Source organism: Phoxinus phoxinus (assembly GCF_949152265.1).
Source record: "Phoxinus phoxinus genome assembly, chromosome: 21".
In the NCBI taxonomy this organism is placed as follows: Eukaryota; Metazoa; Chordata; class Actinopteri; order Cypriniformes; family Leuciscidae; genus Phoxinus; species Phoxinus phoxinus.
In genome coordinates, this window is record NC_136896.1 from 11415292 (window position 1) to 11438821 (window position 23530).

The following is a 23530-nucleotide window of genomic DNA, read 5'->3' on the forward strand; positions in this document are numbered from 1 at the left end:
TATTCACAGCACGACGAGTATGAAAGAGACGCACAACAACAGCGTGTTCTCTGCGAACAGTTTCGTTTTTACTTTCAAGAATGGCTACATTTACGTGAAGAGTAACCATTCTCTGTTACTTGGAAATATCCGCCATTATAATATTGGTGATCTTACTGACGTGAATATTTGATGTCAGACCTACCAGGAAAAACAACTTCAAAGAATATAGTTTAAAACGAAGACAATTATGTGAAAAATAAGTACTTTCTGTAAACGCACAAACGAGAGACCCCAGTCTCCCCGTGCAAAGTATGTTTGGGCAAAATAAGCACATTAAAGTCACCCCACCCAACTACGTAATTCCCTGTCTCTGGTCCAAGGGAGCAAACAACAGTTCGGTGTTTGGCAGGCAGACTCACACAACGCAGACTGAGAGGAAAGCAGCAAGACAGTTATTATTAATACGATCAGAACAGTAAGACCATGGGTGTGGGGAATAACATAAGGGCAATTGCGCAATATAATGGAAAATATTTACATACATATTCCGGGCAAGAATTTGCAGTAAGAAAAAAAAGAAAAAAGAAACACACACAGGGTAGGTTTTTCTCTCTCCTGTGATCCTCTTCTGATGCCTAATCATATGCAACTATGCATATCTAAACCATCTGAAGTTTCTAAATCAACATGCATTATGGAAATAGGATTGTATTGGCAGAAAGCATATGGACTGTAATATTTCAGGGTATGTCCATGGAAAGTCCAGTTTCATCTTTTTCACATCACTGTTAAAATGAAAACTCAGATTCATCTACCAAATCAATCTTCATTGCAAAATCAAAACAAAAACGTAGCTTTAACTACCTAGGAAAAACAATGCTTAAACACATTGCGTAATGACTCTATAAGATGTGTTAGGTGAGATAGGCTGACATCAAAGCAAAGAGCTGAGTTCACAAATACTTGTATCCAGTTTTTATTTTTAAAGGAAATTGTGCAATAGTTATTGACATGTTGGTGATATATTATCTGCTGAGTGTTTGGGTTTTAATGGTATCTGTCTAAAGCTCAACCAGTTGAGAAAAATTCTCTTTTGCATGAATATTTCTTGGTCTCTCTGTTTTGTCTTCTTAAAGTCACTGCACCACAATCTTATGTTTCTAATTCTGCAGCTCTCCCTGTCCACCCAGTACCCATCACATCTGTTCATTACTAACTTTAAGGGGTTCAATAACATTGAGTGTCACCATAGAAACTGACTGACTGACTGACTAACTACATAACTGGATAGAGTTACTGTATGACTCAGACGGATAAGGCCATAATTGTCAAAACAAAACAGTTTCTGTGCACTTTAAAAGTCTGTCATATTCTGTGGGATTATGACATTTATGATATTTAGAAATTTGAGCAGACACAGTCTTTTTTTTCATGGTGATTCAAAAATGCACGTATAAAACAGAAAAAGTAAGAGAAAAAAAAAACTCAATGAATTCCTCTGCAATGAAGGAGCACTGCGTGTGTGCTATAGACCATGACTGCTTCACAACTGTTTCCATTCTGTCATTGTCTGTTGGGTCACTAGCACCACCTATCACAGATGAGCAAAAGTGGCCCTTTAGAGCATTTTAAAATACCACAGCAGGGTAATCCTGTGCTTCAAGACCACTTTCATCCCTTCTTTTCTCGTCTATTGTTTTCAGTCCATCAAGAAGTCCACTCTAAATTAGGTGATGTAGATGCGGTGGAAGTCATTTGCTCCGAATGCAGCATTGCATTTGGGGCACTTTCTCTGGCGAGTGTCATAGCGAGTCTTCAAGCATTCGTAGCAGAAGACGTGGAAACACTTGGTGAGGACAGTCTCCTTATCTCGTGTATTACAACAGGGACAACGTAATTTAGCCTAGAATGGAGACAACAGTCAGGTCAGACACAAATAATACACTTATAAAGCTACTCTACCAGTCAAAATTTCAAATGTTTGAAAATGATACAAATTCTACTTATGTAAATTCTCCATAAAACTAAAAATGTGTTTTATTTTTTGTATTTTAAAGTATGAGTTGGACTAAATAGTACAGGAAAACAAGTGTCCAGAATACATGGGAACTCCTTTAAAAAAAACACCATCCCAGTTGGATTCCTCAAGATGAAAGAATGGTTGAAAGAATGGCCACAGTGTGTAATTACGCAACGCAGGCCTACTTTGAAGAAGCTCAAATTATATGATAGTTTTTTGGTAACAACTAATTTCTCATACTTCCATTTCTATTTTCAGTATTTTGATGACTTCACTCATATTCTTAAAAATAAAATTCTTATTCTTGTAAAAAATTTGACAACACAATTAAAATAAATAAAATAATAATAATATATATATAATATATATATATAATACATGTATACATTTCATCTTAAATTATACATTTAAATTAATACATATTATATACATTACTGTTCAAAGTTTGGAATTGGTAAGATTTTTTTTGTTTTGGAAAGTCTCATGCTCCCAAAGATGCATTTATTTGCTCAAAATAATAGCAAAAACAGTAATATTGTGAAATATCACAATTTTGAATAACTGTTTTCCATTTTAATTCATAAAAAAAAGGAGAAAAAAAGTAATTTATTCCTGTGAATTTACAGCAGCCATTACATAATTTTAGTGTCACATGATCCGTCAGAAATCATTCTAATATGCTCTAATGTGGCACTCAAGAAACATTTTTATCAAAGTTGAAAATAGTTGTGTTGCTGAATATGGCGGAACAAAGTTCAAACAGCATTTATTTGAACTAAAAATCATCTTCTGCAATATTATAAATCTCTTTACTGTCACTTTTGATCGATTTTATGCATCCTTGCTGAATTAAAGTGAATCCTACTGACCCCAGTAAAAAAAAAACTAGCCGGTAGTGTGTATACAATTTTGACTGATTGTCTGCATAAACAAAGCCAATCCTCACCTTATACTGATTAATTTCTTCTTGCAGAATCTCATCAGCATCTGTGTACACCTCAACTTTCTTCTGTTTCTCCAGCTTACGCCGCAGCCTGGACAAGTCCTCCTGAAAACCCCCCCCCCAGCATAGTAGAAGAGTTTCACACACTGTTCCCACTCATTTGTATCCCAAACATATTTACAACACACGTGCCCATGTACCTGTGCTCTCTTGAGGTTGGCACTCTCCCTTTCACGGGCAGTGCGGTTGTCTAGTACCGAGGCTTGGATTTCCCTCAACTTGGTCTGAGTGTGTTCCAGCTGCACTTTAAGGTCCTCGGCCAACTGGGCCGCCTCCACCGCCTGAGCCATTGTGCAGAAAAAGCAGCATTAAACACACATCTGGAAATACATGCTAATACATGGCTAAGCTGAGTCATGGTTGTCATAGACATCAGAACAGAGGTGGGCGTCTGTGATCTTTCTGGTTTTACCTTGCGCTTGTTGAGCTCCAGTGCTTGAGTGCGCAGCGCCAGCTCTTTCTCCAGAGCGGCCAGTGTGCTCTGCAGGACACCCTCCTTCTCTTCCAGTTTCTGCACTACCAACAGCTGAGCGTCCACCTGGGAAGGGCAGTAAAAAGAGCAGATGATACAACAACATCATTATTGCAAAAACAGAAGTTATTAAACATTGTTACATGCAGATTTACTGCCTCAAAATTAGAAAGGCCCATACATTTTTGCTTTCATTCTAGCAGGGATGGGCCGACTAGTTGTTTATAAACCAACTAGTCAATTAATTTATCTAGATTTTTGCTTAATTTTTTAATTGCAGTACTTCAAACGAGATAAGATACTTTTAGCTGATTTCCGTTGGTCTCCATTTTAAAAACTTAAATTTAACTTTAAAGGACAAATTTGTGTATTTTTGAGTACAGAGGAACATTAAGCTAAAAATTATGGCAAAAAAAAAAAAAGTTGAGACATCTGTTGTGCTCCCTACAGCTATTCATGAGAACCCCAAACAGCCCTCCCCCTTATAAATATAAACGCTGAGAAACATAACCCTGAATCTTAAATTTCTACATTGACAGCATCTGAAAGCTGAAAAATGCATGTGAATACTATAATCGTGTCACATCCTGTTTTCTAAGATACCTTCAGATACCGTTGCAACCTATGATATCCCACTATCCTGTGCGTTCGATTTCGTGACAGTTGAACTACAAAATAAAAAAGCATCTGAAAGTTGCAGTTGGTGGTCAGTTTGTGTAAATATATGTTTTTAAACTACCTTTTCCACTTTTGGTGTTACTTCTAGCGTGAAATCAATATTGTAGTAATTAAATATTCGCTTAGTTATGACCAAAGCTATTTCTCTCTATTTTTTTTTATAAATCATTAGACTGCTTCAGAGGCCTGTCCAAAAACATTTAGCTTTATAAGCTTTTGGACGCAGCCATAGTAGACTAGTTTTTCATAAAACCCACCAACTAGTAGATTATGAGAACATGTTTGTTTTTGTTCATCTGTAAATTCTTGCCTGGACACATGATGATTGTATGAGGAAATGCTTTTTTTCTTGCACACCTGGGTTTTGAAAGTGAGCACTTGGTCCGCCAGCTCCTCTTTTTCCTCCCGCAGAAGCTTGTAAATCTGGTTGGATTTTATTCTCTCACTCATTAGTTTAAAGTTGGCATCATCTTTCTCTCGGAGCTGCTGCATGAGCCTGCTGTTCTGCTCCTGCATGTCTTCAAACGCCTGACCCGTCACATCCATCTCGCTCAGCAGAGCCTCTTCCTCCTGAAAGGTCCACACGGGCACTGTCAGACCACTAGCTCCAAAGCTACAGAGGTTGTTGAACTAGAAAGATTCTAACACAATTGTTTACAATAACTAGGTTTACCAACTAGACACACCACCTGTTTAGTAGCAGCCAGTTTTTTCTGCAAGTGTTCGATGGTCTCCTCGGCCACACGGATCTTGCGGAGGGCATCTTCATCTGCCAGTTTCTTGCTTTCTTTCCTTTCCCTCTCCTCGAGTTCCCGCACTCGCTGCCTCAACTCTTCCACCTGCCAGACAATGTTGATAATAGCATTAAGAGAAGGACCACCCCAAGTGAATGGCATGCTAATGGTTTTGCCTCACAGAAAGACGGCAAGGCTTCACGTACCTCTGCTTTGGACTTCTTTTCTGCAGCCATGAGTTGGACTTTATCTCGCTGCTCCTTTGGGGCTGATTTGTACATGTCTAGCAGTAGTTTCATTTCCTTCTGAGACTCCTGAGCTTTTCTGTTGGTTTGACGGAAATAATATGGCGGTAAGGTGACAGATCTGAAGTTCATTAAATGCTATAATAGTCCAAATGCTTTTTGTCTTTTTTAATAGTATGTTTTATTATTAATTATTTATAAAAAAGAACACAAAGGTGTGTGTGTGTGTGTGTATGTGTGTGTGTCTTGCATTGATATTTTGTTATGTAATGCAATTAATTTTTAGGTAAGACCAAATACTTATTGGGGCCACTGTATATTAATTATGATTGTCCATTTATATCCAGCATGATTGAGAAAATAGCAGATAATATTAAATCAAGCAGTATTGAGAATCATAATTAAGGCGGAAAGATGTACTTGAGCTCTCCTCTCAGCAACTTCAGGGCATCAGAGTCCTTCCTCTTCAGCTCGTCACTGCGCTGTCTCTCCCGTTCTCTTTCTCGCTCCCTCTCTCTCTCCGCCTCCCTCTCTCTCTCCCGCGCCCGTTGTCTTTCCAGCTCTCTCCTCCTCTCTTCCTCCTCCTCCTGGTCCTCATCTTCCTCTTTCTTTACCTCCAGTCCTCCATCACCCACACTTTCTTCCAACATCAGCGCACCTGTATCTCCACTCTGGCACTTCAACTGAAAAACAACAGGAGTGACATTTCACAAAGAACAATATTTAGTGAAAAGTCAATTACATTGAGCAAAGTAACAGCTCACATACAATAACACAAGTGCACTGAATGGTATATTAGCTAGTAAAATATTTTACATGTATGCTTTTTTCTTTTACATTTAGAAAACACTTTTTAAAGTGAATTACAAATGAAGAAAGGAAATGAATTATACAAAATAAACTTTAATAAATATGCTAATTTGGGTAATTTTGTTGCAGGAGCTTACACAAAGCACAAGGTGGCTTTATTTGAAACTATGCACTAAATTTACAAAAAAAGACAGTAAAGTAAACAGCCAGTAATAAAATAAGAACAAATAAACAAATTACAAACGATAGCACAAATAAGTAAAAGAGAAAAAAAGAGAAACATTTTTATAAACTGCTTAAAGTTTTTTATGCGAGTCTAACGATAGTATTTGGGTAAGAAATACATCAGAAAATTAAAGCAATCAAATGTATAAATAACACTGAATAGTCTTCATTGTAAAAATAAATACTGAGTTTTGCTTACAATTAGTTACAAAAAAAGTTGCAAAGAGTGACTTGCTCTTTGTCTATTGTTCTACTGTGTGTATATGTATATATAAAGAGAGAGAGAGAGAGAGAGAGAGAGAGAGAGATATGTATGTGTCTGTGTAATTTAGTGTTGTACAATAATATTTGTAATTGAATGTTTCCGACTGAAAATTCTGTGATGGTGGGAAACCTGTCAACGAAGACCAGCATGAGAAATACCTTGTTTATTTCCATCTGTGTCTCACGTAGTTTCCTCTTATATCTCTGCACATCCCCTTTCAGTTGATGATTATGGTTCTGCAGACTGCTGATTAAGTGTCTCATTTCTCTGTTTATTGGCCCTGAAAGAACAAGAAAGAGAGAGAGAGAGAGATGGTAATGCTGATAGTCATTCAAATAACAATTACAGACGTCTGGGTTCATGATGCTTAGATAAAAAGTGAACACCAGCCAAAACTGAACAATCAGAGAAGTGATGACAGGATACACCACCCCCACAGACTTCCTTGTTGCAGTCATGGTTACTGTAAAACAGATTGGCCTTGAGAAATTCACCAGTGAGGAATCCCACCTCACCTGCAGGGCATGGTAACCGAAAAGAATAAAATCAAATTACTTGTATCAGTGACGTTACCTGCTTGCTCATTGGCAGCAAGATTCTGTTCAAACTCTATCCGTAGCATTTCATACTCCTTGCGCACCTGGGCCAGCGTGTCCTCAAGCTGGATGACCTCAGTGCGTAACTTCTTCTGGAGAGACAACTCGTCACTCTACAAACAGAGAGGATGACATTCAAAAATCACAAAAAACATGCTCAGATATGACTACCAGCAATCATTTGTGTCCAATCATCCCTCTCACCTCCATGTGCTCTATCTGCCGCAGGTGAGCGTTTTTGGCTGTGAGCAGCAGAGCTCTGGCTTCATCCAGCTGGGTCTTCACACTCAGAGACTCATTGTAAAGCAGAGAGAACTGTGATTGGAGGCACTTGTATTCTGGCGTCTCCTTCAACACTTCCTCTGGTATATTCCTTAGATCCATCTACAAAGAGATGTAGAGGTCAGTAAAAAATGTAATCCTTTTTGTACTCTTATTGAACTCATTGAACTCTCATTGAACTCTGCCACCTTTAGTTTCTCGCTCTCCCGAACAGCTTCCTGTAATTCTTGCTGAAGTTTCTCAAGCTCTGCCATGCGGCTGTTAGCAAGTTCCTGGTTTTGCTCTAACTCGGCATTCAGAGATTCAAACTGATAGTAGAGAAATACTCATTAGACAAACTGACGTACAAATCACAGATTGGCATCAGGTCTACATTCTAATTAATACAAATTCTTTTGATATATTCACACAATTGTTTGTTATTGTTAACTAAAACTAACATAAATCCATTTAGAAAACTGAAATAAAGTGGGAAAATATATATTACATAAAAAAATAGAAATGTTGCATTGCCAACTAACTGAAATAAATAAGTTGAAGTACTAAAATTTCTGAAACTGAAATAAAAATAAAAGTTAAATAGAAATATAAAACAAAAATGACAACCACACAGTTAATAAAACTTTAAAATAAGGAAAACTATAACTATATATAAAAAGATCAAAGCTAAAATTCTAAATGTATATACATTATATCATTTATAAATAAATAAAAACTGTTACCTTCTGTATACTGAGTGTGATTTGACCACCTGGTAATCCACCAGAACTGCCAGTGGCATGGTAACCGGAATTAAGCTAATTTGGGGGGGGGGGGGACAAAACACACATATTCAAGAAATTCATAAATAACAATCATATTGCTAGTAATACTAAAATGTGTCTACAGTAAATGATGCAACAAGATTAGTATAATTTCCTGCAGTACAATTTCCTTACACACAGGAAGTACTGCTAGAGGAGCAAACAGCTCAAAATACATTGATTACTACGAAATCAAGAATGGCAAAGAAATATATTGCATGAAAACTGAAAATGTATGTTCTATTTCAAATTCAGGGAAGCGAAATAAAATAAATTGCTCAGCATTAAATAGCATGAAACAGTAATTTTCTGAGATAAAGAGAAAGCTGACCTGCTCCAGAGCTTCTGCTAGGTGTTTATTCAGCTTCTGCTCTCTCTTACGGAGTTTTTCGATGTCCCACTGCAGGTCCTCCACAGCCGTTTCCATTTCAGACACTTTAGTCTCAGAACTCGTGACTTTGTCAACCAGTTCATTATACTGTGGAAGCAAAGACTGGTCTTAAGAACAGCTAAGGGTGCAAGACACATATCACATATATTACACTACTGCTCAAAAGTTTTGGGTTGGTAAGATTTTATGCATGTTTTTGAAAGAAGTCACTTGTGTTCACTAAGGCTGCATTTATTTGAACAGTACAGTAAGAACAGTAATATTATTACTTTCATTTTTCAGCAGACATTACTGTATTTTCAGCAACCATTTTTAGTATAATGATCTTTCAGAAATCATTCTACTATTATGATTTGGTGCTCAAGAAACATTTCTTATTATTGTCAATGTTGTATTGCGTAATATTTTATAGAAAAATATTAAATTTATTTCATGATTCTTTGATGAATAGAAAGTTTTAAAAAATAGCATTTATTTGAAACAATTGTATTGTAATAGTATGATCAATTTAACGTTTCTTTGCTGAATAATAGTTTTAATTCGTTTTTTTTTTAATCATACGAACCCCAAACCTTTCAATGGTAGTGTATAACTTAGTACGTAGATATACTGTAAATAAGATTTGGTCAAACAAAACTAGGCTATCAGATACCTCTAATGACATTTTGTGGTGTTTCCCTTGAAGGGAGGAAGCAAGGTCTTGCAGTCGAATATTTTCCTCTAGAAGTGTGCGGTTTGTGGCAATTATCTCTCGCTGACTGTCATCTTCACAAACTGATTAGAATGTAAAGTGCAAGAGCGATAGTTTAGTGTTTGTTCAAACAGTGATCAAACTCAAACTTTTTTCTGGAATAAACATTCTGTGCTTTGAAAATCACAGCAAATTAACTCTTATTTTACCAGCTGACTCCACTCTAGTACACAGCTCGTCAATGCTGCTATGCAGGCGGTCAAAGATGCAGACCATGCAGGCCACAGCACCCTTGCTGAACTGCATCCTGTCCTGTAGCTGCAGTGTCAGCTCCTCCTCACTGCTGTTATCCAGAGTTGCCAGGAAAGCCTTTGCGCTCACGCTGAGAGGTGGTGGAGGGGCTACAAAACAGAGCAAATACAATATGAATGTAAATGGTAAAAGCTGCTATAGGCAGGATGCATTATTGTTTTATGTTTCGTTTATGGTCTGAGTATCTTGAGTATGTATTTTGATACATCAGGCGTTTATGGCTTGTAAAGTATTAATGAGAATATGGAGCTCACACTCGAAGAGAAAAAAACAACATCTAAATTTTCCCAGAGGCCGAAACTGAGTAAAAATATGCAATTTGGTGCATTTGCTGTTATTTATATGGCCCAAAAAATAAGATGAAATTCTGGGCGATTGTTATGTAAATCAATAGCCGCATTAACATTACATGGTTCAAGTGACCCAATTCCGCTTTTTTCCTCCCATGTGGCACAGATCGGATATGACCCACGAACGTGTAAAGGCCCGTGTACACCAAGGAAGATAACTATGAATATAACAATAAAGATATAAAGAATAGGAGAGTTCACACCACAGCTATAACAATAACGGCACAGAGAAACTATATCATTGGAATCACTTTCAGGACGATTTTATCCAGCTAATGATGAACGATAAAAACATTGATAGCCAATCAGAATCCATCCTGCTGTAACGAGCTCAAGCTTTTAAAGTGGCAGACGAGCACGTGCTTAAACAGAACGACATCGTCTGCTGGTGTGGATGCTAATATAGTTATTTTATAGTTATCGTTCTTGGTGTGAACAGGCCTTAAGCAGGAAAAAAGCACATGGATTCTGATATTCTCAGATTGGAAATAAGTGGAAATAAATCTGGAATAAATACTATTGGATACAAGCATTTGCGTCTGCCATATAAGCTGACAGATCAGATATTACGATCAATGCGAGTCGTACATCATTGAAAAAGCGCCAGTGGCAATTTGGCAAATGACACCAACTGCAATTACATAAAAAAAAAAAAATTGCAATGCCCAGGCTGCAACAGGGGCTCTCCTCTTTTTTTCTCCACCATAAGAGACCAATGTTTTGCTGACCTTTTAAGATGGTGCAGAAAGCAAAAGCTTGTATTATCATTTCATCTGCATCCATTGCAAATCGTGCCGTTTTTACTTCCTTTCAGCCTAAACTTTTACTGGACAGTAAGTTTTACAGGGTTAATAGGATGAATGTATAAACGTATATAGTGTTGTAGTCAAGAGCACATAAACCAAATCAAGACCAGCGTGTGTCGAGACCAAACCAAGACAGGGTGAGACCGAGTCGACACCAAGACCAGACCTACTAAATTTGATCTTAAAAGGTCCACATTTACTGCTTGACAAATGTATAGTTATTCAATACATACAGTAAGAATAAACAGAAGTTTACAACTGTATAAATAATGCTGAGATTAATATTTTAAAAATAACATTTTGAATAAAGAAATATGATGGAAAAATAAAATGATACTTTTAAATATGAAACTGAATCACTAGTGGCAAATCACTTAATGAGTCACAAAATCATATACCGGTATTCAAATGATTTGTTCGAAGCAGCTGATTAATTCAGTAAGGAAACACAGATGTGTGTTGCTTGAAAATCCACAACAGTTCTATGGATTTGTTAGCAATCATGCTCATATTTGTGAAAATAGATCACTTGCTCTTGTGATATTGCTTAATTATATATATTTTTTTATAATATAAAATACAAGATCTCATATAAGTACTTTTTTGCAATCGTATCTTGAATTTTGTGGGCATTTGTATTAGGGATGAGTCGCTATCTTTGAATAGTCGAATTGTGTGCGAAATTCGATCATCAAATAGCTTTTTCAAATATTGTTATATTTTTGCACAATTCCAATGTGTTCTATATAATTGACTACTGTCCTGCAGCAGGGTATTTTCCTGTCGGGGACACAATGTGTGAATGAATGAAACCCCCTACTGCGCGATCTAGGCTACCTGCGTTGTGTACATAGTGTAAACAAGCAACAGAAGAGCATTGTCGTGACAGTTAACTCTGCTACCAACCATGCAACAACCAAAAAGCTCCGTGTGGGACTCGTTTAAGAAAATTAACAATGATAAAGTTGAGTGTAAATTATGCCGTGCCTGGTAAAGTTAGCAATCTCCTACTTGAGTGTGCCTGCGCCTTCTGTGCCATCCGAGCGGGTGTTCTCCGCGGCTGGGCGTTACGCTCCTCCCAGAGAGGGAACACTATTTTTTGTTTAATATGACAGGAATATGACATATGCTTATTAAGCGTTAGGCTGTGAATAGTTTGATTGAAACTAATTTGCTTAAAAAGTAGGCTATTGCCGGTAACAAGGTAGGTTCGCATAAAATCATTATGACAATGATAAATTTTTTGATCTAACGAGCATCTGGTTTGGTTTCAGCATCTGGTTTGGCGATGCACAAACGGACTGAAGTGCTTATTGTTTTTTCTTCTTCCAATTAGCCTACCATAGGTCTACTATGTAAAAAAAAAAACGACGAGAACATGTTACTTGTTCAATTAATAAACAGTTTGTTTGATGACAAATCGCTAAAGATGAAATTGGCCTCCCTTTCTGTCATTGTGAGAATATGCAGGTTTATTTTAGATTTTTGAACGATATTCGACTTTTGCGGTAGAAATTCACATCCATAATTTGTATCAATTTTGGTGACATTGTTTACATCATTGATTTCTGACTAGACACAACAGTAACAAAATAAATCAAAATAGAAAACTTTAAGAAATATAAAGTTACTGGCTGCATTTGAAGCAGGAAGTTTTACATCCAATCACATTAATGATGTTAACAAATAAATCATACAATACACCGGCAATTTAGTGATATCCCCATAGTTGTGGCCCTGATCAGTCTTAAGATAAAATCATTAAGTCCTCTTAGTCTGAGACCGAGACAGGACCAAATACAAATGTGGTCAAGACAGAGACCTTCAAAAAAATTGTCTTGAGACCAAGATCAGTCTACTCGAGTACTACAACACTAGTATAAACTATGAATAAACACTTTGTTTTAAATATTGTCCAAATGGCATCGGTATCTAACTCAGTATATTTACCGGGAATTCCATCCTTCATTGGTACATCAGTCAGCTTCTCCTCAGAGTCAGGCGGATGCTGTTGCTTCTCTTGCTCCTGTGTCTGTTCCTTTTCTTGCACTGGTTGTTGTGGTGGTTCTTCCACCCCCTCAGGTGACGGCCGGGGTAGGCCATCATCCCCTTCTATTGGAGCTGGCAAAGGAGCAGGAGGTTCAGGAGCAGGTGATGAAGCTACAACAGGAACTGGGACATCTGCTGGAACAGGAGGGGTGGCAGGAGTCTGGACAGGAGCTGGGGTATCCTTGGGCTCAACATGTTGCAGCAATTCATGGATATTATCCTCAAGCTGTGAAAACAGAGTTCAAATAAGTCCTTACAATATTATCAGACTATTATCTGTTATAATAGATGTCATATAAGGATATTTCATATTTTGCTACTTATTTTTATGTGCTAAAGCAGTATTGTTATTATTGGCATTGTATAGCATTGGAAGAAAAGAAGAGTGGTGAACCTGAGTCCAACAGCGGTTGACGATAAGCAGGGTGGTGTCATCAGTGGCCTGCCTCTTTTCCAGTTTCTCAATCTTCTCCCTCAACTCATCCTCCAAAGCCTGCCTCTGTTCAAGGCGCTCGGAGAGCTTCTTGTTCTTGAACTGAATGACCTTCATGTCCATCTCCTCCTGCACAAAAATATTTGGGGTAAAATTACACAAGTCAATCTGTATCGAAAATGTATCACATAAAAATATTATGCAGCACAACTGTTCTCAACACTGATAATAAAACGGTGATCAACACACATGCAGTAGTAAAGTGCGTATATTGCATATTGCAAGACTGCACCCAACAGCTACAACGCATTTTGTTTTGGTACATGAAACATACCGTAGACGAAACTCCTCCAATGCGTATGGGCTCAATGAGAGTGGTGGTAGTCTTCTCCTCTTTCTTCATCTTTTTTTCAGGTGCGCCAGGAGGACTATCCCCTCCTGAGGGGCGCTTCCCACCCCCAGTGCCAGACATGCTTCCCTACAAAATTCACAGTGTTAGATTAGATAGACTATTATTATATTATTCAGAACTACAACAGATGCAATTTTAAGGGTAAGCATCAATTTATTCAAATACACAGGCAGTTTTGTTAAATTAAAAGTTCAACCAAACTGTCATAATTTACTCATGTTGTTCCAAAGCTGAATTACTTTTTTCATTTGTGGGACAAAAAAAAAAAAGAGGTGTTAGGCAGAATGACAGCTTCAGTTATCATTCAGTTTCATTGTAGGGGGAAAAACAAAGATGTGATTACAAGTGAATGATTGCTGTCACTCCTAAAAAATTCTGAACAACATCTAATTTTATGTTCTAAAGAAAAACAAAGTCATACGTATTTGAACATAATGGTGAGGAAGTGATTGATATTTTTTAAGTTTTGGGTGAACTATCACTTTAAATAAATAATTTTACATTGTATAGTTCCAATACAGCTATTAGTACTGACAATATCAAACAAAGACCACTGATAACGAGATTTTGCTTAGATAATTTATATCTGGCCTGAAATTAAAAATATTATTTAACGATAACAATAAGAAGATTTAAGCTGAAAAACCCTTGTGATGTATTTCACTGTTTTGAGATTTTCTGTCATATGCTGGTTAACACGACGGAAGTCTTTGATCTAATTCATATTTATTGGATTATTTCATAATGAAACAAACTATAAAGAAGATATTATAGTCATATTACACAGGGTACATATTTATGCGGTAAAACTTTTTTTCAAATTAATTTAAGGCAACAGTGGCGCTTTGAGTGAGTTTAGCTTCGATGCTAGCTAAAGCCTAGCAAGCGAGATACAACGGTCAAAAACATGAGTCTCTTTTACATTATATATTGCATTATGTTAGAACTATATGTCGCACGTCACACTACAACGTTTTAGGTACTCCGCGTTTAAAAATGTGTATTAAAATAGATTTGTGTTAGTGACTTTTTGGCAACCAGAAACAAACCTCCGCTCCGACCGGAAAACAGGAAGAACAGTAGATATGTGAACACTGACACTACAGGACAACATTTTGTCTATCAAAATAAAAGTTAGCGGGTATAGAAAGGCCTTAATATATGTTTAAAACACTTTGTTTGTAGCACTCATACCTTTTTGGACATTTGTTGTGATCACAGACGTATTTGCTCGAAGTGAGCTATTTGAAACACGTATGGTTGTGGACTCTTTCTTGCTAGTCTGATACTTTACGTCACTTCCCTTACATCGCAGGGTGAAAATAAAAGTTCTTAAATGTTGTTCTTAATATCAGTTTATTCATTGATTTGTTTAAAACACGTGCCATTAAAAGACGTTTGCTATTTTTGATCGTTTCAATGTCATATTAAAAATAATAACGTGCGTCCTCATGTGAAGTTTTCGTGTCTTTTAAATTGGCGGTTCTGGTGGTTAGTGGGTTTTTTAAAGAAGAAGAAATGTAGTTGCTAGGATACGATGTAACACACACACAGGTGGTTTAGATTAATGTTTTTATAGAGCCGTTTTCAGAGGCTGTCAGAGGGAATAAATGAAGCCTTTTGAAAACTTTAAGGTAAAAGCTATACTTTTTCATGGAATCTAGAGATCAGAAATAACTTGTGATTTCCCCAAAATATCATACATTTTTGTACATTAATTGTAATCTTTTCTAGGAGCCCCAGCCTCCAAGAGCACGGGTGTTGTTATGGTAACGTAAAGTTAGGGTCCACATTTTTTTTTTTAAATAAATAAAAAATCCAATGCAGTTTGCATTTTCAGCATCTTTAGACACAATTCCTCCTCAATAATTCTTGTTGTTGACTGCATTTCTAGGGCAGATCTGAAACACAGTGATATGGAAGAGATTGAGAAGACCAATTCCATACATGAGATTCAAAGGTTTACATTTATATTACAAAGATTGTTTAACATAGGTATATTATGCTAATTTGTATAGACCTTATTCAGAGCAGCACCATGCCAAGTATGAAAGCGAGGCTGTGAGAGATAAACTTACTGTGTTTTCAATGGCATCCGCTGAATAAAGCTCTTAGATCACTTATATAAAAAAAACTGAATTACAGAAGGTGCTGCATAACAGGAATTATGCTTATCATAATTTAAGACATTGCTTGGTCTTACGTGAATGCACATTCTTTGCTTCCCCTCTAGGATTTTGTGCCGAGCATTATTGGTCTCTGATGTGCCTCAGCCAAAACAGGGAGTACTTCTTGAGTTGTATACAAATCTAGTGCTGTTCTGCAGAGAGAGACATTTCAACAGGGAACAAACTTCTGTTCTCATCTCCATTATAAAAAACGTGCATCAGTTCAACACAGGTGATGCATCCATAGTAATCATGTTATTGTAGAATTAACAATATATTTATAATTTTGTACAAGATAATATTCTCATACTTGTATAATATTAGAACATTCTTGTAAAACATTTTCAGAAACACCCCTCAATAACACAGATCACTGTTTGACCTACTGCAGTGAACTTCTGCTTTGCCATTCAGTCAGGGTATGTATTAGCCTGGGAAAACCCAAACCACTTCCGGCAAATTTAGATTTGTTACAACTGAGAGTGGTCTGGGTTTTTCCAGGCTAGGTATGTATACAATATACCATTCAAAAGTGTTGGGGTCAGTAAGATTTTATTTTTTGGAAGAAATCAATTTAAGAATTTAATTCAGTCATCAAATCGATCAAAAGTGACAGTAAAAACATTTGTTACAAAAAAGGTTTCAAATAAATGCTGTTCCTTTGAACTTTCTATTAATCAAAGAATCTTGAAAAAAAATGTATCAATGTATTTCCACAAAACTATTAAGAAGCACGTTGATTTTCATCATTGATAATAACAAAAATAAATGTTTGCTGCAAATCAGCATATTAGAATGATTTCTGAAGGATCATGTGACTTTGAAGACAGGAGAAATGACTGCTGACAATTCAGCTTTGCCATCAAAGGAAAAAAAGAAACATTTTAAAATGTATAAAGAGAGAAAACAGTTATTTAAATTTGTAATGTATTTTAATCAAATAAATGCATCTTTGGTGAGCATTAGAGACTTCTTCCAAAAATCTTACAAACCCAAATTTTGAACAGATCATATATCTGATTTGAAATAATAACTGTTGGAAAGCTAACAGACGTTTTTGTGCTCAAACCTCTTTTGTTCTTTCCCCTATTGAACACAGAGGCCTCCTTTCAGTGTCGACCTTTTCAGCTCGGAGCAAATGACACAAATTTTATACCATTTCATCAACACATATATGAGACATTATTTTTTATACAAATACATTTTTACTCCAGAGGTGAGTTTATGGATTTGTCAGGCCAGATACTGTAGTATTAGTGTATTAGTACTAAATTCTAATTTATGTTGACAAAACAATTAACTTTATTACCTCTTCCTCTTGCATGGTAAGGTGCAGTTGGATATATCCTTGTCATATATTGGAATACCTGAGGGGGACACCAATATAGAGGAAACTGCCCAATCTGGTACCAATGCACACCTGATAAAATCTCTTTCTCTCTCTCTCTGATACATACATACATATATATGCATGCATACATACAGACAACTGATATTTAAAAGCATATACTGTAATTTGTTGTTTAAAGAAAGTACTGCAGATGGAGAAAAAGAAACTGAGAGGAAGACAGAAATGGATGGAGAAGTTCAACAAAGTGCTGCACTACCAGAAATGAAGACCACAGAGACAGACAGTCCCAACCAAGGTAGTTATATATTCCATTATACGTTTTAATTCAACTGGTTTAATTCCTTAAGCAAATAAGGCAAATAAATAAAAAAACCAGCACGCATAAACAAGGTATAGGCTCTAAATATGTATTTCTGTTGTATATGTACAAATCAGTGTATAAGTCCATCCATTTCTCCTCCCACTTGACTAATGATTAGGCAACACTTTAGAATAATGTTAAATTTGTTAACATTAGTTAACTATATTAATTAACGTGAACTAACAACGAAAACCCCGTCTAAAGCATTTATAAATCTCAATTAATGTTAATTTCATAATTTACTAATAAATTATTAAAAACAAAAGTTGTAGGCCTATCTGTTAATATTATTTAATGGATCTGAGCTTACATGAACCAACATTGAACAGCTGAACGTTTTTTTTAATTTTTATTAAATAACGTTAATAAAGATCAATACTCTAACAAATGTATTGCTCATTGTTAGTTAAAGATAGCTAAATGCATGAACTAATATTAACTGACAAGACCTTAATGTATAGTGTTACCAATTATTATTAATGCATAATGTAATATTTTAGTTCTTTTCTTTGTTTTTATATATATATATATAAATACATACATATATATATATATATATATATATATATACAGTATATATAAAATAGGTAAATAAAAAATAGAAACATTTAAATGTTTGAGTGGAATTATACATTTGAATTGTGCCCATTGTACACTACATTTTTTGTTTTAAAATAGAAATTACATATTTATGCCAGACTGCATGCTCTAATATGTAATACTCACTGCATATCACAAATAAAATAAAAGTATGTGTTTATGTATGTTTTTTTTCTTCCCACAAGGGTCTTCTTCAAAGTCTGAGCTCAGGTCCATAGTTCAAAAAGAAGTGAGGGATGAAGTGATGCGCTTGACTGATCAGCTACAACAGCGTCTGCAGGACAGTGCTGATCAACTCAATGATACCATTAGTAAACTGGAGGCCAAGATTCAAGTTAAGAAATAAGAAAATATGTTCCACATATTTAGTTTTGAAACCACTCCTTTCAAAAAGTAGAAACACACAAAATACAGTAATTATATTATTTATATATGTATACCTGTTTAGAATTACTACAGTACCCTTGATGATGACGGGATAATGTCTAGTCAACTGTGATCAAATGAAATAAGTGGTAAAACATATGTAGAGGTTAAAAAGGAATAAAACCTGTACACACAATTTTGTAAGGATTTTAAAACAACTCTCAGTAGTAATGCGATGTATCAAGTATGTTATCCTTTGTATTGAAAGTCTTAAAATCCTGTTAAATGTTCCCTGTCCGACTATGGTTTAGGCTTCAACAACCTGGAATTGTTTTCGAAGCATAACAGTAATAATAAATTCAAATACAATCTGCTGTGTGTCAATAACAGACAAAGGCTAAAGAGGTTGACAAGGAAACAAGCTCCTTCCAATCTGATAGTTAATTGTAAATACAAAAAAAACTTTATCTCTTCATATCAAGCTGGTCCATATAATGAGGAATATTAGAAGATACCACCGGCCATACATTTAAAAAATAAAATCCACAGTGAGTGGTTAAAATGAGGTTAAAATGCTGTTAAAATCAAAAAGCACCATCCCTCTTTGAAGACAAAAAAAAAAATCTATAAAAATCCAACAGCTGTGTTTTGTGTGCCTTGTTGACAGGCAGGCTATAACCACAAAAACAAAAACAAACAAACAAACAAACAATAAAACTGTAAATGGACAGATGAGGGACATCTTTAGAAACAAAAACATGACCTTTAGTTTTCAAAGTCTTCAAGGCCCAGTAGAATGATTTTAGCAGTGTTCTGGAACAGAGCAGCTCGATTCTGTTGCTCCCCTTTCTTGACCCAGTGTCCATATATGCGGAAAGCACAGCCGTCAATCAGCTTGCGCACACCGCGGATGGAATAAGGGTCTCTTGCTAGGTGCTCCTTTGTTAATGGTCTGGCTCGGTAGTAGCGGCACTGCATTCGTATACAAGCTAACACTGTCAAGATCAGGGCCTGAAAATGCAAAGAACAGTTTTGAATTACAATTGGAATTATACTTCAACCAGCACAACTGTTTTCAACATTGATAATAATAAGAAACATTTCTTGAGCAGCAAACCAACATGTTAGAATAATTTCTAAAGAACGCACCTTAAATGTCTTCCTGGGGCTAAAGATCCGCACGTCCTCCTTTTGGTACTGACGGAAAAAAGGATGAGCTAAAGCTTGCTCGGCCGTGAGGCGAAGTGTGGGCTCCAGCACTAAAAGCCTTGCGATCTAAGGGCATTTCAACTTTTTAAGCAAAGAGTGTAACATGGGTACATTTCTCAATATTGACAGTAAGCCTGTATGCTCCAGGCTAAAGGCCTGTTCACATCAAGAACGTTAACAATAAAGATAACTATATTAGCGTCCACACCAGCAGTCAATATTCAGTTTATTCTAATGTATTTATTTATGCATTTATAATTTATCTATCTATATATTGAGCTCTTTAAAGCAAGATGGATTCTGATTTGACTGTCAATATTTTTTTATCATTCATCAGCTGGAAAAAATAGCACTTTGAAAATGATTCCAACGATATTGTTTCACAGTGTTATTATCGTTATAGTTGTGGTCTGGACTATTCTTTTATATTTAGAATGAATTTTTGGACTATATATTTATAGTCATTGTCCTTGGTGTGAACGGGCCTTAAGACAATGCTAAGCATCGATCTCACCAAGTCTTTGACGGTGTCAGACCGGTCATCCCACTCTGGAGAACTAAACTGGTACCGGCCTTCCATGATCATTCTCAGCATCAGCAGCTGTTTGCGATGCCAGAACGGTGGAGACCCAGCAAGAAGGGTGAACAGGATCACACCACAAGCCCACCTGTGGGAAAACATGGGACAGACGATGAACCATCCACAATGCTTTTGTGACCCAAAAGAAAGGTTTAATAGCAGAATGCGAGTATTATTTACTCACAGGTCAACCTCTTTCCCATATCCCTCATGTGTCTCATCCATGGAGCACTTCAGAATCTCTGGTGCCAGATATCCTGGTGTTCCACACAACTCTAACAAGGGAAATTGACAAAGACCAGTGTTCAAACAATGTATGTTGTTCATTTAAAGGGATGGTCCGGAGTAAAATCAACCTAGGGTCCTTTGCACCATGACCTCGAGCCAAACACCCCACCAGAAGCCTTTTTTCCTTGGTCGAACAATATTAAAGTTATAGCTTATTTAGAGAAATCAGCCGAATGGATTAGCTAACGGCTCCAAATATGTATCTCGTAAATTACCCCCCTAATAATGTCCAGAATGGTACCAAAATTCTATAGTAGTCCAAATATGTTCTGTGCTCATAAAACGAGTCATTGGAAAGTTTGTAAGTACATCATAAGTTTATCATTTCAACGTCCGGTTTAGCAGTAGCATAACCCATCAGACAAGTGTTATTTTAATAAACTTATGATGTACTTACAAACTTTCCAATGCCTCGTTTTATGAGTACAGAACATATTTGCACTAATATAGGAGTTTGGTACCATTATGGACATTATTAGTGGGGTAATTTATGAGATAGATATTTGGAGCCGTTAGCGCCTGCACTAAGCCATTCGGCTGATTTCTCTAAATAAGCTCTAACTTTAATATTGTTCGACCAAGGAAAAAAGGCTTCTGGGGGGGTTGGCTCGAGGTCATGGTGCAAAGGACCCTAGGTTGATTTTACTCCGCACCATCCCTTTAAATGGGGTTTGATTCGATTTGTCGCTGTGAAAAGGACAGTGTTGATTTTCTCACCTCTTAGTCTCTCATTAGGTCCCAGCTGGACTGAAAAGCCAAAGTCCGAAAGCTTGATGTGTCCCTGGTTGTCTAGCAGCACATTTTCAGGTTTGAGGTCACGATGTACAATATTTAGAGAATGTAGATACTGGACAGCCTCCAGAAGAGCACGCATCATACTCCTAAAAGCAAGAACATTTGCAACCAAATTATGGTATGAGAAGAATAATTTGCAACCAAACTTTGAAACAAGATTTGAGAAGAAGAAGAAAAAAACTCACCTGGTTTCCTTTTCACTGAGAGTGACTTTTTCAGTCAAGTAATCAAATAGTTCTCCTCTCCTCATGCTGTATGAAAAGTTGGGTGTGAATTTGGTTTGGATTTTTTAGTGTGAATATAATATATCATTTATACTTACAGGTCGAATACCAAAAATATGAAGGTTGTTGACTCATAAGAATCAATAAGTGTGACTGAAAAAGCACAAATAAGGTAAGTTACTACTCAGAAAGGGCTGAACACATCATTTCAAGCAGTAGCATTCAGACTCACTGATGGACGGGTGGCCCTTCACCACAGTAAGCACATGGATCTCCTTCAGCGTGGAGCTCTTCACCTCCTCTAACTGCTGTTCTGTCATTTTCTCTGCAGTGATCTCAATGATCTTCACTGCGAACTCCTGCCCCGTGTGTTTGTGGACACATCTGCGCACCACACTGCTCACACCTCTGCACACGGGACAGTTTAGTTATGCACAAGACATCTCAATAAATTAAATTAAAACACTTGCTGAATAGTACAAATACTCACCTGCCGATCACCTCTTTGGGATCATACTTCTGATAAAACTCTTTTGCCCCAACCCAGTCAGGCAGCTCATCTCCAAGAATGATATCACGAGTCATACTGATAACCTAGAACAGACATGTTTATTTACCTTGAGTGAAGAGAAGATATGCATGTTTGCTTTTTGTGTACAAGAAATGCATGGGCCATCACATTAAACCCTATGATGCACGACGTCCACTGCAGTGCACATTTATTTATAAGTCATTTTTGACAATTCGGGGCGTTATATTACATCCAAACCACCACAATTGTTTACCTGAAGCCTTTCCCATCATTCTACATCAGTGTCCAATTTTAAATGTCAACAAAAGTGGTGAAGCACATTTTTCATTTGTTGATTTTCTCACAATTAAAGGCTTTATGTGATCTTTGGACATTTCTATGGGAGTTAACATTAAGCTCTACTGTGGTGTGGCTATTAAAATTATTATTTTAAAAAAATAATATTAATAAAGTAGTATTAGTAGTAGAAGTATTGGTATTTAAAATGTGTTTACCAGTATTTATAAGTAGAATGTATAAATATCTTTTAAAAATAACAATGTTTTTTTGCGTGTAAATCTAAGACTTACTATCCAGTGCATTGAGAAGCTACTTTATAGAATAAAGTTTTGTGGAAATAAAGATATATGGACATGCAGGAAACAGCACGTACACAATAATGACGTGTGCACGTGCATGTGTGGTGGGGGGTTGTGTATATGTGTGAAATTCATACGGATACGATCTGCAATCTTTTCTATTCAGGATCGATCATAATTAATTATTGCATGCTATTTTACAAGTTCATAATAAATGTTGCAAGTTAATTATTATAACGGACATGCTTTATTATTAGTTGCCACTGGTTGATGTTTACATTTCAACCCTAAATGAATGGTGTCGACTACAGCGGACAAATGAGAGTACCCCTATCAAAATACATCGTTTAAAAATATATTCTGAATAATTATATTCTTGTTTTGAATCAAAATACAATCCCTTCCTTAGTGATTTAGTAATTCATGCATCAAAAAGTAAATTATAAAAATCACTTCCCTAGTTTTTTAATAAATGCATCAAAATGCAAATAATAAATCAGCTTAATACCCACATACATTTGAAATAACAGCTAACTTCAGCAATAATTGAGCAAAACAAACAGTCTAACTGTTCTGAGAAACGAGCCGTTGCGATCATTGACCTCGTATGCGGTCTTGTCCCAACCCTGAAAAACAGAATGTACTCACAACCACTTCCACAAAATCATCCGAAGTGCACAGTCATCTGACGGTTCTGTGTTTTCAACTATCCGGCTGAAGACATGTATTTGAAGCGGTTGACAATACTGCCATATCACTGTAGAGAACTTTTATAGTGCTCCTGTCCTGGGCAATGTCAACAACACCGTCGACACCCACTTCTCTGCCTTGTAAATGACAGCAGCAGTACACTCGGTTTTTATCACTGCCACCTACAGGATGGAGCGGGTAACGGCACACTATTTCCTTTTTTTTTTTT

The 23530-nt window shown here is 36.4% G+C and overlaps 3 protein-coding genes across 9 annotated transcripts; 1 reads left to right on the forward strand and 2 right to left on the reverse strand.

The window, feature by feature from the left end:
- Window positions 1-412: 412 nt before the first annotated feature.
- Window positions 413-14867, reverse strand: rnf40 (ring finger protein 40). 4 transcript variants are annotated; one of them, XM_079595859.1, is made up of 20 exons: window positions 14754-14867; window positions 13482-13625; window positions 13109-13276; window positions 12616-12940; window positions 9407-9598; window positions 9159-9280; window positions 8447-8593; window positions 8035-8109; window positions 7501-7620; window positions 7235-7414; window positions 7008-7143; window positions 6593-6714; window positions 5555-5817; window positions 5096-5213; window positions 4845-4994; window positions 4513-4725; window positions 3418-3543; window positions 3146-3286; window positions 2949-3050; window positions 413-1885 (listed from the first exon to the last, which is right to left on the reverse strand). In XM_079595859.1, exons 1-20 carry the CDS (start codon window positions 14763-14765, stop codon window positions 1709-1711), a joined length of 3033 nt encoding a protein of 1010 aa, XP_079451985.1. In that variant the 5' UTR covers window positions 14766-14867; the 3' UTR covers window positions 413-1708. The 4 variants fall into 4 exon arrangements, with proteins under 4 accessions (XP_079451985.1, XP_079451984.1, XP_079451987.1 ...); XM_079595858.1 differs by having other exon boundaries at window positions 4842-4994; XM_079595861.1 differs by lacking the exon at window positions 14754-14867 and adding an exon at window positions 14609-14654.
- cfap119 (cilia and flagella associated protein 119) lies at window positions 13617-18385 on the forward strand (the record flags this gene model as incomplete). Of its 4 annotated transcripts, none has more annotated exons than XM_079595867.1 (9): window positions 13617-13700; window positions 15294-15328; window positions 15454-15519; window positions 15793-15959; window positions 16076-16146; window positions 16827-16943; window positions 17058-17133; window positions 17257-17373; window positions 18225-18385. In XM_079595867.1, exons 3-9 carry the CDS (start codon window positions 15476-15478, stop codon window positions 18383-18385), a joined length of 753 nt encoding a protein of 250 aa, XP_079451993.1. In that variant the 5' UTR covers window positions 13617-13700; window positions 15294-15328; window positions 15454-15475. The 4 variants fall into 4 exon arrangements, with proteins under 4 accessions (XP_079451993.1, XP_079451995.1, XP_079451992.1 ...); XM_079595869.1 differs by having other exon boundaries at window positions 13630-13700; window positions 15294-15338; XM_079595866.1 differs by lacking the exon at window positions 13617-13700 and adding an exon at window positions 15080-15193.
- phkg2 (phosphorylase kinase, gamma 2 (testis)) lies at window positions 17996-23456 on the reverse strand. Its single transcript, XM_079595864.1, has 10 exons — window positions 23260-23456; window positions 21992-22095; window positions 21734-21909; window positions 21600-21654; window positions 21463-21528; window positions 21200-21363; window positions 20379-20469; window positions 20129-20282; window positions 19555-19680; window positions 17996-19416 (listed from the first exon to the last, which is right to left on the reverse strand). Exons 2-10 carry the CDS (start codon window positions 22084-22086, stop codon window positions 19171-19173), a joined length of 1173 nt encoding a protein of 390 aa, XP_079451990.1. The 5' UTR covers window positions 22087-22095; window positions 23260-23456; the 3' UTR covers window positions 17996-19170.
- Between the last annotated feature and the right edge of the window lie 74 nt (window positions 23457-23530).